This window comes from Lotus japonicus, chromosome 4 (assembly GCF_012489685.1).
Source record: "Lotus japonicus ecotype B-129 chromosome 4, LjGifu_v1.2".
NCBI classification, from domain to species: Eukaryota; Viridiplantae; Streptophyta; class Magnoliopsida; order Fabales; family Fabaceae; genus Lotus; species Lotus japonicus.
The window spans coordinates 9,685,348-9,702,168 of NC_080044.1; the positions used below are offsets into that span (position 1 = coordinate 9,685,348).

Sequence of the window (16,821 nt, forward strand, 5' to 3'; positions counted from 1 at the left end):
GTTATGGTATTACTGAGATGGTTACTGATGGGTCACTAAGTTCTGCTCATTATATTTTTCTTAAATAGTAAAAATGCTAACAACAAACTTAACTCCATGCGATTGTCTTTTCCAAATGCAAGAAAAAATAAACTCCATGTGATTGATTTAGTTTTAAAAAAGGTCAACATATATTTTGAAAAGTGGGGCAAATATGTTGACCTTGGGGCAGTGTTATAAAATATAAATACTCTTTATATACACTCTCCAAGTCTCCAACCCAGTTTGTTTGTGTGTTTGGTTTATTTTTAAAAAGTAAATACATTTCTATGTTTTCAAAATATATGTTTCCCTAAATTTTTTATGAAAGATAAGATGAGGGATGTGATAGGAAAAGAAGAAATATGAGATAAAGTAAGTAAAAATGAGATCGAAGAAAAATAGGAGTGTGAATGAATTAAAACCTGTAGACAAGTGTCTTTAAAAGAATTTATTGCTACCACTTCTCTTATATATATTTTCACCTATTTGGGTTTTGATTTCTCAAGGAGCAATAACTTAATAACTATGGACCTAGAGGGACTATATTTAATAAAAAATAAGGATAACAACAAACAAGATCTAGCGTATTTGGTAGATAATTGAACTTTCTAAGCATCTAGTTCAGAGTGCGCTTCTTGGGGCTGTGCGTATGAAAAAGATTTGTCGGGAAAGACCTACCCACTTAATGTGATATCTGAGACTATATTTAATCAGAATTAAGGATAAACAATAAGATCTAACACAACTGGTAGATAAGTGAGCTCCTTAAACATCTAGTCTAGGGTGCGATTCCTGAGCGGTGTGTAAGAAGGATTTGTTGAGAAAAACCTACCAACTTAATGTGATCTCCGAGCTTCGAGAAAGTTAGTTTCATGGTTGGCGGCGGTGAGAATACATTGTGGGAGAAGAAAAAAAAAGATAGGAAAACTTCAATTAATAGAAAATATAGGGGATATATACTTTAATAATGGGGACCAAAATTTATATCTGGAAACATATAGACAGAGGTTAAGAAGTAATATCAGGAAAATCAAAACTAAAAATTATAAGAATCAATCTTATTTTAAGTTTTTGTTGTATTATATTTTATAGGGATCTCCTTGCGGCAGTGGGATTCTTTGATTGAAAATTCCAACTTATGTCTTGCATACGCAAGAACAATGTTCATTGGACCTCACTGGCACTGTAATATTAATACCTGGCAACTTTGGACCTTCTCAAACACTAATGCCTGGATCAGAAGCAACCTTTTCGGAAATATTTAAGGATGACAATTGAGTTAAGATGTAATAGGTACCATAAAAATCATTAGATGTAGGATTTGTACTTTTAACATTGATCTAGGTTTGGACATCAATAATAATCCATAAAATTTGTGGGTGTTAGTCCCCTGACCTTGTATGAAAAATGATTTGTTGGGAGTCATAAAACTCACTTCGGTGATTGGTACGACATTGAAAAGAAATCCCTTCAAATATACAAGCAAAAGAAGAAATCGCATGCATGGCTAAGAATTTGGCATGTGTCTATTATGTCCAGTTGCAGGCATTGTATAAGGGTTTAAAATGAAATCGCAAAACAAATTCTTAAAAAGTGGTGTGACAAAGAACATTGCTTATGTTTCAGCTAATCTTTATATGCAACTGCAAGCCAATGCGGATCATAGCAGCAAAGAAAGAAAGCTCTGTATTTCTCGTCTTCCCCAATATTTTAACATATGGACAGTTTAAGAGATGTGTTCCTACTTCTTACAAATCCACAATTTTGATGTCAGTAAATGAGAAATTCAAGTCAACTAGAAGAACCTAATGATTGTTTCAGATTGAGAACACATTTGGTGGGGACTGTGGTGAGCCATTCTCTAGCAAAAAGCTTCTACTGCAATATGACCGAGATGTACTAGAAGATGATGCAAGATATCTTCCATCCCCGGTGTGAAAATTTGCCTCATTTCTTTGGATCTTCCCTTTACTTCTTCTTCCTCTCTGCTGATTTCCCTCACATTCATCATCTTCCGCAGCTAGTAGAAACTCACTGTGCATCGGTTCCGATGCCTCATACAGAAGCCTAAGGACCTGTTTTATTGAAGGTCTTGCCCTACCTTCTCTCTGAGTGCACCATCCTACTATGGAGATTACTGTTCGGAGCTGATCCAAGTCAAAAGACTCCCTCACATTGGGATCTACTAGCTCCAATAAACTTGTTTCTGATTCCATGTAAGGTTGTGCCCATTCTACCAAATTCTTGTTATCTTGAATAGCTCGTCTTCCTGTTACAATTTCCAATAGTAACACCCCAAAACTGTATATATCGCTTTTCTCCGTGAGCTCTTGAGTAACAATATATTCAGGATCCATATAACCTGGAATGCATTTAATAGCCAGAATTCAGTATTGTCAGTTATGACAATTATAGAATTATCTTTTGATCTAAGGCCAAAATCAGCTAACTGAAATATAGTGCAGGAAATAATTTTATACCTGGAGTTCCCCGGATTTCGGTGTTTACAGGTTCAAAGCATATCGAACCATCATTTGAAGCTTGTGCAAGGCCAAAATCAGCTATCTGTGAAATGATGTAACATCAGAAAAATGAATTACCTAAAAGCATCTAATGGAACAGTTGTAAATTAGCATTATCCATTATCATATCAATTTTGTGCAGTTTTGAATTATAATGGGAAGCCTGGTGCATCAAAGCTCCCGCTATGCATGGGGTCCAGGGAAGGGTCCGACCACTTAGTCTATTGTATATTTGTATGCAGCCTTGCTCTATATTTTTTTATGCAAGAGGCTGTTTCAAGATGTTGAACCCGTGTTGCGTAACCTCAATCACATGCAACAACCTTTTACTGTTGCGCCAAGGCTCGCCGTTTTGAACTCTATGACTTCAAAATGGATATTAACAGGAGAACATGTGGGATGCAATTAGAGAATCAACCAACCTTAGCAACAAATTTCTCGTCCAGTAAAGTGTTGCTGGACTTAATATCTCTGTGACACAGAGGAGGATCACAATAGAAATGAAGGTACTCCTGCACATGAGAGAATGTGATTTAAAAATAAAATCTATGAAATAGAAAGAATAAAAAAAGAGAGATAAAATAAAGCATAGAATCAATTATGATAAATTTTGAAATGAAACCACGTTCAAAAAAAAATGAAATGAAACTACTCAATCATAATCAGAAATTACCAGTGCATTAGCCACATCAATGGCAATTTGGATTCGAGTTCGCCAACTTAAGGGTGTTTTACCTGGGGCTGTACCAATCAACAAAATATATCACATGAGATTAAGGGGTTAATAGGGGAATAAGCTAATGAACTGAGTTTGTTTCCTCACTACTTGAATGCTACTATTTTATAACAAATAGTATGCATTATGGCCATGCTGGGTATGGCAGAAGGTATTACGAACTCAAAAAAGTTGCAGAATGCACAAGATAGAGGCTCAATTCTAATCCAACATATAAGGTCCAGAATATGATATTGAAAACAATGTATAGATATTGAGAGGCATACAATGAAGATGATCTTTTAAGCTTCCATTTCCCATGTACTCATACAACAGAAACCTGCCATCAGACATGCAGAACGTTTTGATTTGCTGGTATAGGTTGTCAAAGAACATAATCAAGCACACAAGCAAATACCTCTCATGTTTTTTGATGCAAAAGCCTCTCAAAGAAACAAGATGCCGATGGTGCAGCCGAGCAAGAAGCTCAATTTCTCTGCAAAACTCATCCTCTCCCTGTTCCGAGACTCTGTTCATTCGCTTTACAGCTACCACTAGGCCATCACTAAAATGAGCCTTATATACTGTTCCGAACCCCCCTTGGCCAATAATGGTGCTAAACCCCTCTGTTGCCTTCTTTATCTCACTGTAATTGAATTTTCGAAACATACATGAAGAACCTGCAGGACACAAAGGTTCCAAGAATAACAAAATAAAGCACTGGTTTTGATATACTACTGCTAAGAAAGAAAATAATAAGAACAAATGCAATTTAAAAGAACCTGACCTTCCTGAAATTTCCATGTTGCAGAAGGTGGTAAGGTTTTTGAAAAGGTTTTACCAAAATTTTCAGGCTCATCTAACTCTCTTCTTTTTTGGCGAATTAGAACTATCAAGACTATGAACGCTGTAACAGCAAGAGCTGTAACTGCAATAGCAATCCATGGAACTAACGTCAAGTGATATGAATGGTGGTTTGTCTTTGAAGGTACACCTAACAATAGTTGACTTGGGCTATCAGCAGCAACCACTGGACTTGGAGACGCCTTTGGAGCAGGGAAGGATGGAGGTGACTGTGAAACTAGCATCAAAGTTGCAAAAATATGATTAGCCAAGTTTTACCCTATCAGTAACAATACACAGATTTCATTTTACATGTTAAATAAGTATTTTAATATGGAAAATACAAAATAAAAGAGCAGTCATTTGGCACATGTTAACTGATAGAACTAGCATTTATCCTGTTTTTCCTAGCATAAATCAGCTTTAGAATGATTTTTGAATCCCGATTTCAATTCATGCCTTGATATGCCAACATAAAGGGATTTCAGCAACTATCATTTATTCAATGACAAGCTATTATGAGGAGGACTGTTGGTGATTTTAGAATCATCAATGTATTTTAGTAGTAATGTGATCTACTATAGGCTGATGCAATTACTCGTTAGGCTCAGAATCGAGTCAGGTTAGTGCGGAGTGCACGCTCGGTGAGCCAACGCATAATTGACCGCGAATACGAACCGGGGTCCAAGTGACCCTAGTTTGAAATTGTTTGAAGAATTGTGACTTTTCGGAACAATTGTGATCATTCGTGCAAACACAACCTTCTATATAAGGTTGCTTGCAGCCTAAGGAAAAAACACACAGAAAACAAAACCAGAATCGCTCTCTACTTTCTGATCTGTTCTCTATTGCCAGAAGCAGATTGATCTTCAAAATTATCCTATCAAGGATTTCGTGAACCCAGGCAAGAATAGGGTCGAAATACTTTGTTCGGAAAGTGTGCAAACACGATTTTCGAAGTTATCCAGGATTATCATACCCAAAATTCTAACAAGGACCTCTAACGTTATAAAGTAGAGATCTCATCCAATCCATTTGGCTCTACATCACTATAATTCCCATACATATAATGAGAGAGATGAAGAGAATCATATCACAGCCAATTCCTGTTAATACTTTTGATTTAAAACTGTCATTACCAGGAGGCCTGAGAAGTCCTTGAACTCCAAAGAAACAACTTGCAATGTCAATAGTAGATATCTCATTGACTTGGCTTGCTAGTGCAACAAAAGTGGCATCGCGGCATGTGCTCAGTGTTATATTATCTGCAATTCCTAGATGATGCAGATAACCAAAGCCTGCATTTAAGCACTTCTTACATCTACTTTCCTTTCCAAGCGGCAATTTGCAATTCTTTTCAACCTCCACAAATCTGGGAGATTGTAGCATATGCACAACACTAGTTTGGCCCTTGCATTCATAATTAACTGGAATTTTTGTCCCAAATCCACAGAAAACTGCTACATTTTGTGGAACTCCGTAACGTTGCAAGGTCTGAGATATGGTTTGGAGGCAGATATCAGTAGTATTTGGAGGGACACCTAAATCGTTTGTTGCATTAGCGAAACGAGCAACAGAAATCGCAATGTTAGCATTAATGTATCGGCAACATTGTCCCCTGTTGCTTTGGTTTGAGCATAAAGAGGTTGCCAGTGTAAAGTTTGAAGAAGTAAAATCCAAGGGGCAATCTGCAAAAGAAGGATTAGCAATATTAGATCACCAAATTACATTTATAATTCATTACCTAATGCTAAAGTTAACTACCATTACTTTTTAAAAGATTGTCCATTCATGTTCACTCCGATAAGGTTAATGTGCAGCTACAAATCTCAACAACAACAAATAGGATGGATACCATTTCTGTTACAGTATTCATGATGCAAGAGATAAAGCTACACCCCAAAGAACATCCTATGCTTTGTTTCATGACATTCTCACCGTATTGGTTTTGGTACATGCTTATTTCATTACTTTTACTGTTTCTAGTCACAATACGCGCAAGATGATAGCTTTTGGCTCCCTAACTAAGTCATTATTCACCTTGGATAATCGGGAATATGAGAAGAATAATTGTGGAAGAGCATGTAGCCTAACGAATTGAGTCAGCGAAATGCCTACGCCTGATGTTAACATTCATACATCTTATATAGGCAAAACATATATTTGACATTAGCTCTAAAACACAGGAGAAATTGAATGAGAAGTTAGGACATAATAATTTAATAATAAGCATTGAATTTTATCAACGTCAGTACATTGTTGTAGCAAGCATTGCAACAAGGTTCATGAACTTGCATATTATCCTTCAGAATAAAAAGATAAGAGAGCACTCATGTTTCAAGGTTCCAAAAATCATGAACTATGAAGTAAGCCCAGAAAAGAAATGGTTCATACATCTAACATCCCCCATCACATAAAAGCCCTTTGGGGACAAGGGATGGGCAAAATACAAGCCCACTAAAACCTTGTTTTGAAATGATAATTTAATGAGAACAATAGGGGCAGCAAAGATGAATGGTTTCTTATCTATAATAACAGGCATTAAATTTTATCACAAGTCTGAACACCTCCATTTTAAACAATGCCAGAAAAAAAATACAACAGAGAATATGTAAGGGTCAGTTTGGTTTCCACTCTCATTGTCTGTTTGCAATTCATGTTCTGTTTTAACTACAAAAATGTCACTCTGTTCTCACTTCATTCCCTGTTTTCTAAACAAAACTATGAAAACAGAATAAAGGGACATTTTTGTAATTAAAACTGAACAGTAAAATGGAAGCCAAACAGCTCCTAAGATAAGCATGGGTTTGGGGTAGGCCTATCCAAATACTAGTACTAGTCTACAATAAATGCAGTCAAATATTGCTACTCTTTCAGATGGTAACCCACAGTCCACTAGTAACAGATTTATGATGCTAATTAAATTTGCAAGGCTACTACTCTAGGTCTGCAAGGGTATTATTTGACTCTAAGTTGAATATACACTAGATAAATTTACAAGGATTATTTGACTCTAAGTTGAATATAAACTAGATAAATTTACAAGGGTATATGAATGAATCTGGAATGCACTGAAATTTTTCTATCATGATTTCTGCAACCATACTACTAGTAACAAGATACTTATCCCATCATTCAAGCAACTTCATTTCAGAAAGTTAAAAAAAAGGAAACAAAGTGAGAAAAATTTTAGGATAAGAATGAATTGATTAGGTCATGAATACAAAGGGGTCAACCAATCATAACAACCATAAATAGCCATTCTCATTGATTCTTAAACTCCACCATTTCCCAACCTGAGAAATGCTGCTACAAATCAATGCACTAATTTCCCTACTCAGTTTCACAAAAATGGCAAAAAGGGTAGAAGATTCAGAAGCAAAAACCAAGAAAGGAAAGAACTTTTTCAATGAACTAACCAGAGATTACAACAGGGAACTGCATTCCAAGAAAAGCCAACATTAACAATCCCAACAAGGAGGAAGGTACGAAGAACATGGTGGAAATGGAAATGGAGAAAGGTTGAGAACAGTGAAGAAATTTTCAGGTACAAGAAGAAGAGGGTACTAGTTGCTTAACCCATTTTTGGATGGTGCGAATCGGTTTGAGAAAGAATGGTGGGTGTGTGTGAGAGGAGAGGGTTTTGTAGTTTTGTTTGGCTCTATTCAATGAGCACTAATGAGGAACAACAACACCACATTTTTTGGGTGCTTTTGTGGGGTACCCTTCAGATTCCTTAGGGTAGAGTTCATGTTGCCCTTCATTTTTGTGATGCCAACCCTCTCTCAAAAGAATAATGAATTATGGGATGGTGATTGTTTGACTTGTCCCTTAAACAGATAATGTAGGGTTCCATTATTGCCCATGAAAATGGTTGTTAAACGGATTTTTCACTAAGTCCGGGCATCAGCAACGAGAAGATTAGTCGGGAGATACATTGGTCTCAAAAGAAAATTTTATATTGCAATTGTTCAAACTTGTAAGCTAATGCATGATACAACTATGCACAAAAATGTTTTTGTACATATGATTTTAGTTGACAGCTGAGTGACGATTGTTAATTGCCACAAACATTTGTGACAGTTTAAAACCGCCACTAAATTATATGTTCAGCCAAAACTATATGTACACATATCATTACTTTTATGAAAATTTTCAATTAATTATACAACTACATGAATGAGACTTTATAGATTTTTCTTATAATTGATTTTTGGAGCAAGAATGAACTGTGGAACAAAATAATTCAATGAGAGCCTCGATCCTATAATTTTGACTTTTTTTCCCAATTCTACTGTGTCCGTGTGACAAAGTGGTTATTTTTTTTGGCATGAAATGGGAGTTTTGTTTTGCCTTCTTACCTTATCTTATCAATGCTAAAGCATCAAATACCCCATTTTCACTTTTAGCAAATTAATCTAACAAGGAAGGTTGTTTCACTCTTTTTGGGTACATATATAAACTTTGTATCAAATAACAACTCCAGGTTCGTGGTCCAGACAGAGAGATTCTTTTCTTAAAGATTGCAAAAGATTAATCCTTTACTTGGTCACTGATATTTGTTTCCGTTTTGGTTTAGATTTGAAGGTTGAAAAACAAGGTCTATCACACTCAAAGTCCAAACCTAAACGGTTGAGGGTCTCACGGGTCTGCATCAGGTTCTATAATCATGCAAATACATAAATATCATGGACTTAGCTGTATCACCATGTGAGGTTTGGTGGGACCTATGACCTACGCACACTACCATGTGTATATAATGTATATTGCTGTTATTAACTTATTAGTACATTGCATATGTTAGCCGCAGGCAACATCCAATGGCATGGGATGTATGGACACTGTTTACAGGGGTCCGGCAGCATGTCTTTTTCTATTTGCCCACGGATTTTCTGTTCTGGATTTGACCTCTCATTCAAAAATATTTGCATTTTGGTCCTCACAAATAAAGAAATTGTTTGTTGTGGAAGATACAATCTCCTCTTGAACTAAAAGAATCATGTAATAAATAATGAGATAAAGGCAACATGTCAAGATAAGAGAAGTGAAATGATTAAAGCCATAAGAAATGTCAAAGGGAAAATTTTGAGTAATAGAATGTAAGAACAGCTCAACTCAATGGGATGCAAAACCTCCCTAATACCCACATTGTATGCATGACACTCTACCATAAAAGGGTTAATAAAATAAAGCAATAATAGAATTGATGCATCTAAGGTACTAAAAACTTGGGACAAACCTCCTATAAAACCTTTCCAAACCATGAAAGATCATAACATAACTCTCATTCTTTGGTATTGGCCATTGTTGAATAGTCTAACATTTTCTTATGTACTTGGATCTTGTTAAAGCGCACTACATAGCATAAAAAGACTACAAGATTCAAGCAAAAGAAACAATTATCAAATTTAACATAAAACTTTTGTTCCTTTAAAATAGATCTTGCTCACACTTTGCTAACATTATCAAATTTAAGATGAGCAACATGGTTCTTGTGAGAATAGATCTTGCTCCTTGAGCATGGCAAAAGGTTTTGATGAGGAAAACACATCCTACGATTCAAAAATGAGAAAGAAAAGAAGAGAAAGCTACATGAAGTATTCTTATATAATTTTTCATATTATTAGTCTCGTGTATGCTTATTCACACACTTTGCTAACATAATAAGCTTGTTCTCTTGAAAGATATGTCAATGAACTTAACTAATTGTTAAAATATGATTTCTTAGAGATCAGAAGACTTAGTACACGATTTCCTTACACATCACTAATAGCTAGCAAGATTTCCTTGCACTAGTTCTACTAAATAAGACAAACGAATAAAAGTACAACTTTAAACATATAAAATATTAAATGATGAAGACTCCTTCAGAAATATTAGGTGTACACCTGGACACGGTGACGATGAGCTCCTCCCCGTGGACCAAGGCGACGGTTACTAGCTCCGGGCAGGTGGATTCTGGGAGGTGGAACCTCCTAATATCAAGGTCAAGCTCAAGGTGAGGCTAGAGATTATGTAAATGGTGCAGAGTGAAGAGAATTAATGACCATATTTTAGTGTCGATTTTGCGTGAAGGTAACTAATGACCGACTTGAAACTTTTTTTTTGAATGTTTCGTATTCCCTCATGATAAAATTAAGGAATAGTTTAAGGGTTTTGATTTATTCACACCACTCTTTCTCTTCCATCTCATCTCATTTTCACTTCTTTTTTCTATTCATCTCTCTTATTTCTCTATCAAACCACTTAATCTCTTATTTGTTCCTTTCTTATTTTGGTGTAAGTGTAGTTCAAGACTTCAAGTGTCTACATGCACTTATGTATTGTATATTACTCCTAGTTCTTTAAGTTGTTCTTTGGGTCACCATTATGGGATTTTTGTTTCTTGCAACATTTTTTTAGTTTAATAACCCAACTGAGCTGTCATAAGACCGATCATTCTTTAATTATTCTAAGCTGCATAACTCTTCGGAATTGCTTTAGACAAATGTCCTGTATTGATAAAATAGGACTTCAAAAAGACAAAACCTAGCTTCAATTATATTGAGAGATAGAAACAATTTGCGCATAAGTAGATTAAGAGAGTGTAATCTTAGATATTTTCAATCTTAGCTTTTCAAATATTTAAAATGTCATTTCCAATCAACCTGTAATTTGTAATGTAATTAGTAGTTTATCTATGCAATACATAATCTAGTTTTGATTGTGAAACATAACCCAAAAAAAATCCAATGGAGGTAAGTGCAATTAGATTTGCATTCTTCTTGCTCTGCCTTTGCATTTAGTTGACTCTTGTATCCTTATTATCCTGCAGAACTACCTTCTCATTGCCACTTTGGTTAGCGCCAGTCTTGTATTTGGTTGCTATTACATACTCGTCCAGGTACTTCATTATCAATAGAAATTGCTATTAGATTCTAAAAAAGAAAAAAAAAAAAACTAAGGTATAGTAACAATCTTAGCAGTAAGAAGATGAACATGCATGAACTTTTTATTATTATGTTGACCTTAGTTTCTGTATCATATAACAAGGTATGGTAACAATCTTAGCAGTAAGAAGATGAACATGAACTTTTTATTATTATTTTGACCTTAGTTTCTGTATCATATAACACTTGCTTATATAGAACTTTATAATTAAACTGCAATAATTTAACATACTTGAACCATATATAAACTCATAATACATTTTTCTTTCCATTGTGGATATATAAGTGCTCAAAATCCCTCCAAAGGTTATGCAAATTGATGAAAAATGGGTTTTTCCGTGGCTTCATACTCATTCTGCAGAGCATCTCAAGTTCTTTTGCATTACTAAAGCCAATAATTGTTTAATAAATGCCTTTTCTCTAAGCATGCTGTGTGTTATGAAAGAACACTAGCAGATTTCTTCAGTTTCTTTGTGTTGCTTCAATTGATTGCCTTGCAAAGGCACTGGTTATTGTTGTTGATGCCTTTCTTGTACAAAATATTTTTAAAAACTTAGAACATGTCACTCCAAAGTCATAATATCCACTAACAAAGATAGGAACTACTCTTGGCCAATATTAAATGAGATAATTGATGTTTGTCGATGAAATAAGTCTTATCCCACTAGGTGAGGTCGACTATCAGTTTTACATTGGCAACTGCAAACCTAACACAACCTTCCTCAGATGTCACCGCTACAAAATATTAGATTCTGCAGAAAAACTAAGGGCGCGAAAGCAAAGAAGATGATCAGATTTTTTTTTCATCTTCTGCATCACTTTGCAACTGGTACAACACCTAAATACACGGAATTCTTAGAAAACAAAGAGTTGTCAAATACTTGTACCATGAGCACATAGTGTCTTATTTTAAAGTACTTCATTATTAATTAGTATAGTTCCTTATTTCTCAGAATATATGCCTGGAAGTAAAACATGTTTGATTCTCTCAAGCAATGTCTCGAGTTCGAGTCTTGTGTACGGAAAACCCCCCGCTAGGAGAATTAGCACCACGAGAATGTGGATGTCCACGACATTACCTCCCTAGAAGATAACTGTGTTGAGATAAAAAAGAATTAACTTCTATCTATTATCACTTACTCGTTAACTAGTTTGTATCATAATATAAGTTTCTTCTTCTATTTTTTTTTGTGTTTCTTTTGGGTGAAACTAGTTGGCATCAAAAGCTAACTAAATCTCATCATTCTAGGTTAACTTTTCTTTTTCTTCCTGTGAGAAACATTTCCTAACAGATCGCAGAAACATGCTCACGTGATATCAATGACTGTGACTTGGGGCTGCAGTGCCTTGAGTGTCATTCGCAAAACCGGTGCACACGAATTAGAACTATAAGTCCCACTTCAAAGGTTCTTATTTCTTATTCTTTTTCTTTCCATTTTTTTCACAGTACCTGTGAATAAATTTGGTGTGAGATTATTCTGAATGATGTATAGGTGATGGAGCTCCCATTCAATGAGTACTCATGGCTTACAACCCACAACTCATTTGCAGCCAAGGGAGTGAACTGGAGTACAGGTTCTCCAGTTTTGGCCTTCACAAACCAGGAAGATTCCATTACAGATCAGCTCAAGGTATGTTACATGTATTTCTCTCCTTACTCTATGGAAAGAAGAATGAAATTGTATCATAAACTACTTCATTTACTTAGGGAAAGGAAAAAATAAAGAGAAAAAGCATGTATTAAGATCAAGACTCCACGGGATTTGGTTCCTTGCAGTTAGGACAATCCTAAATTCACGCATTCAAGTAATCTTAGCTATTTGATCAAGATCAAACAACTCATAGTTTTCATCAGATCGGATAGCTCAGATAAACTCAAAATTTGAATGTTCTGATTTTGATCGAATGACTCAAATTTCTTAATGGTGTAATTTAAGGATTTTTCTGACTGCGTGGAATCCAAATTCAACTCAAGGGATCAAAATAAAGAGGGATGAAGGGAATATTTACACATTTTACTTCCAATACTTGAGGGGGACATGCATATAATTGAAGATGAAATGATTGCCCCTTAGATTTCAAAAGATATATACATACCTATGATTCTTATGAGCCTTTCTCTGTTGCAGAATGGTGTGAGAGGACTAATGCTGGACATGTGGGATTATGAAGATACCATTTGGTTGTGTCGTGGGCCTTGCACCAAATATACAACCTTTGTAAGAGATACATGAAAGTTTATGATATTGACTACAGTATACACTAAGAGACGGTCTGGATACAGACTAAAGAACACTTATTTGAGTTTATGTGCTATATAAAGCACTAGGTAAGTTCTAATAAATGCTCTTTAGTCTGCATCCAAACAGGTTATAATTTCGTTTGATTTGATTAAGCTTAACTAAGATTTAAGTATCTCTTGATCTATGAAATCTGATTTAACAGCAACCTGCCCTTAATGTTCTGAAAGAGGTCAGAGTGTTCCTCGTAACACACCCAACAGAGATCATCACCATTTTCATTGATGATCATGTAACATCAGGAAATGGTGTGAACAAGGTGTTTGATAAAGCTAGATTGAGGAAATTCTGGTTTCCAGTGTCTAAAATGCCTAAGAATGGAAGTGATTGGCCAACAGTCAAAACAATGATAAGGAAGAATTATAGGCTAATTGTGTTCACTTCAAATGCTTCTAGGGAGGCTTCTGAAGGAATTGCCTATGAGTGGAATTATGTTGTAGAAAGCCAATGTGAGTCCTCTTCTTATTCCTCTATGATTAAATGATATTTGAGTGAATAGTCATTTTTTAGCCCATAAACTTTATGATGTGAGTTCTTGAAAGATGAAAATAGGTAAAATTGTCCCTGAAAAATAAAATGCGATCAATTTAGAGTGTTTTTGTTTTTCAATTTGGTTTATATTTGACTCATGAGAATTCCAAATCTCGAATTCCAACACGGTGAACACATGAAAGGGGAAACTGAGTTCCGTTTCCGTTCATTTCACGAACTAAATTTCAAACAGGCCATTAGTCATTGAAAGGTGAAAACCACAATCAATATAATCCTTGAAAGATGAAAAAAGACTATTCATCTTAGTCCCTTAAAGATTAAACTGAAATTTAGTTTTATCTGTCCGGTACTATTTTGCATATTTCTCTAGTAGCAGGATCAAAGTGACGACCTTATATCTCTTAGAGATTAAAGTGACCATTCATTCAATGATACTTTGATTGGAATCTACATTATGCAGAATAGACAATTTTGACGAGTTCTTAAATTGCAGTTGGAAATGTTGGGATTAAGGGAGGTTCTTGTCAAAATAGACCTGAATCACTTCCAATGAACAATGCTACAAAGTCACTAGTCCTAATGAACTACTTCAGAAATGTCCGAAATCATGATGATGAAGCATGCAGGGATAACTCATCTCCATTGATTGCAATGATGCATGTCTGCTTTAGAGCTGCGGGTAACCGATGGCCTAACTTTATTGCTGTTGACTTTTACAAGGTAAAATCTTACAACCATTTCGATGTTAAGTAATATCTGAAGAGTATAAGCTACTACTTGGTACATTTTATTCTGTGGGTTGTCTAACTTCCCCAAGTGTTAAACAACTAAATCCTTTGTTGACCAATGTAATTAAGACATTACACTAAAAATTCTTGAATAATTTTTGTCCTGAATCTTACACTCTAATTTGGTTTTGGTGTGCACTTTAATAATCGATGATTCGGCAGAGGGTCACATTACCATTACCACATGACCAACATAACCTTACATGAACTATTTTGTTGTCAAGTTAGATATAATAGCTAGCACTTTTAATAAAAAAATATCTTACCGATGGAGAAATGATAACTCAGAGTGGTTTTTTTTTTTACTAGTCATTACATCTGATTTGAAAGCAAAATATGGCATATAAGATTATCCTAGAATAGTAATGCTGGTGTGATCCACTATTAGTCATATCACTGATTAATAGTGTGAGATGTTTTAAAACGGGTCCGAAACTAATGTTATATGTAAAAGTATGTTCCAAAGCTTTAAAATTAGATGGTAGGATCCAAAACCACATCTGATAGCAAAATGATAGACTAAAAAGCTATTTAAGCCTATTAAAAGTTATACCAACTTCTTTACTTGATTTTCTAAATTATATTGGTCTAGTTGTTTAACACTTCGATTAGTTAAACACTTTTTTATTCAATGGAGTTAATTAGTGGGTAAAACAATTTGCAGAGAGGCGACGGAGGAGGAGCCCCAGAAGCATTAGATTTGGCAAATCGAAACTTGATTAGGCTGTGAGCAAACATGTCAGTCATTTGGGAGTTATATATCCAATGAATTAAACTAGCTTTCTATGTTACTTTTTTGCTACATGGAATGAAGGCCTTACATGCTTAAGAATGTGTGTGGTATGTATATTGAAAGATACTGACCGCATTTACATGTTTTTTCCTAATGATTGGCCTAATGTGGTTAAGGTGGTATGTTTTTACCTTAATTACTTGAGTTAGAATCTTAAGTAAGGACTTAAGAGGATTGTTTTTCCTTAAATAAGAAAAAAAAAAGCTAGAAGCCTACAATGATTCACATCCTCTACATTAACATAATGTGAATGAACCCAAAATCCAAATATTCGAAAGACAAATCAATTGAATCATAGCGTAGCGTAATGGAATTGGTTCATACTGTTAAGAGTCTCTTAAAGTTATAACCAAAGTTATTTATGCGAATATTCATTTATTGATGACAAATATGCAAGGGAATTGTTATTCAGACCCCCCGATAGTTATTCAGACCCCTCAAAATTAGTGAATTGTCCAAAATTCCCTTGTTTAAAAAAAAAAACTTCTCACTTTCCCCACTAACCCCCCCCCCCCTCTCCCTCCCCAAAACACATTTCACTTATTCAAAATCTCCCTCCCTCTCTCACGCATCTCCTCCACTGCCTCCGCCTGCCACCGCCATCGCCAGCGACACCGCAACCGAGTGGAGTCGTCGTCACCCCCATCGCCACCTTATGCTGCCAACCATCCAACATTCTTCCCGAAACCCAGGTTTGTTACGCGACCCGACCCATTATGTTATGGTTTTGATTGCACCTTGTAGATGCGTCTGTGTCGCAGCTTGAAGGTGCGTGTTCAGAATGCACGCACCTTTAAGGGGCGACACAGACGCACCCTGAGAGTGCGTCATAGACCCTTATCTGTCAAAGCTTCAATGCCTTTATGTTTTTGTTTTGTTTTGAGTCTTATGTTTCCAATGTTGGTTGATATATGGCAAGAACAAAGAATTTGAATGTGCCCCCGGCCAACGAAAGGAGAATCTCCCCCACGGCATCGGTACGTAAGGAGCGTGAAGCCGCCACCCTACGAAAGAAAGAAGAAGCACGTAAAAGGCGTGACGAGGCAACCCGTAAAAGGCGTGCAGGTAGTGCAACGACTGCTGCCAGTGCAGTACAGGAGCCTGAAGATGATGATATGGTTGATGCAGAACAGGGTTCTGGTGAAGGAGAGGAGGAGAGAACTGGTGAAGAAGAGGAGGAGGGTTCTACTGAGGAGGAGGACGAAGAGGAGGACGGGGATAAACAAGCGGATCAAGGTGAGAAAGATGATGATTATGACATTGTTAACACCAAAATTTCCTAGTTTGGAAATCAATTCCTGAAATATGGTGTACATGGATGCGTGGTATAATTTAGTAGAATTTTTATCATGTTGCCAAATTATTATGGACTACATGTGTGTCGAAATATTAAGACTTGTCATTGATCGAAATCTTGT

The 16,821-nt window shown here is 35.8% G+C and overlaps 2 protein-coding genes across 2 annotated transcripts; one reads left to right on the top strand and one right to left on the bottom strand.

Moving 5' to 3' along the window:
- Window positions 1–1,684: 1,684 nt before the first annotated feature.
- Window positions 1,685–7,831, bottom strand: LOC130714834 (probable receptor-like protein kinase At1g49730). The gene is made up of 9 exons (XM_057564795.1): window positions 7,521–7,831; window positions 5,241–5,789; window positions 4,046–4,339; window positions 3,677–3,938; window positions 3,546–3,598; window positions 3,217–3,284; window positions 2,966–3,055; window positions 2,502–2,586; window positions 1,685–2,383 (listed from the first exon to the last, which is right to left on the bottom strand). The coding sequence occupies exons 1-9, from the start codon at window positions 7,597–7,599 to the stop codon at window positions 1,839–1,841; spliced, it is 2,025 nt and encodes a 674-aa protein (XP_057420778.1). The 5' UTR covers window positions 7,600–7,831; the 3' UTR covers window positions 1,685–1,838.
- Window positions 7,832–10,688: 2,857 nt separating this feature from the next.
- LOC130713528 (PI-PLC X domain-containing protein At5g67130-like) lies at window positions 10,689–15,539 on the top strand. Its single transcript, XM_057563293.1, has 8 exons — window positions 10,689–10,838; window positions 10,916–10,984; window positions 12,323–12,436; window positions 12,524–12,661; window positions 13,160–13,249; window positions 13,476–13,779; window positions 14,316–14,542; window positions 15,275–15,539. Exons 1-8 carry the CDS (start codon window positions 10,833–10,835, stop codon window positions 15,338–15,340), a joined length of 1,014 nt encoding a protein of 337 aa, XP_057419276.1. The 5' UTR covers window positions 10,689–10,832; the 3' UTR covers window positions 15,341–15,539.
- Window positions 15,540–16,821: the final 1,282 nt, after the last annotated feature.

What these genes read in the sequence shown, in the direction of transcription:
- LOC130714834 (XM_057564795.1), bottom strand. Translation starts at nt 7,599, where the DNA reads ATGTTCTTCGTACCTTCCTCCTTGTTGGGATTGTTAATGTTGGCTTTT. An exon ending in AACATGGAAATTTCAGGAAG is followed by an intron (nt 3,939 to 4,045) that starts GTCAGGTTCTTT and finishes TGTGTCCTGCAG; the next exon opens with GTTCTTCATGTATGTTTCGA. An exon ending in TGCATCAAAAAACATGAGAG is followed by an intron (nt 3,599 to 3,676) that starts GTATTTGCTTGT and finishes GTCTGATGGCAG; the next exon opens with GTTTCTGTTGTATGAGTACA.
- LOC130713528 (XM_057563293.1), top strand. An exon ending in CCATTACAGATCAGCTCAAG is followed by an intron (nt 12,662 to 13,159) that starts GTATGTTACATG and finishes TCTCTGTTGCAG; the next exon opens with AATGGTGTGAGAGGACTAAT. An exon ending in TTATGTTGTAGAAAGCCAAT is followed by an intron (nt 13,780 to 14,315) that starts GTGAGTCCTCTT and finishes CTTAAATTGCAG; the next exon opens with TTGGAAATGTTGGGATTAAG.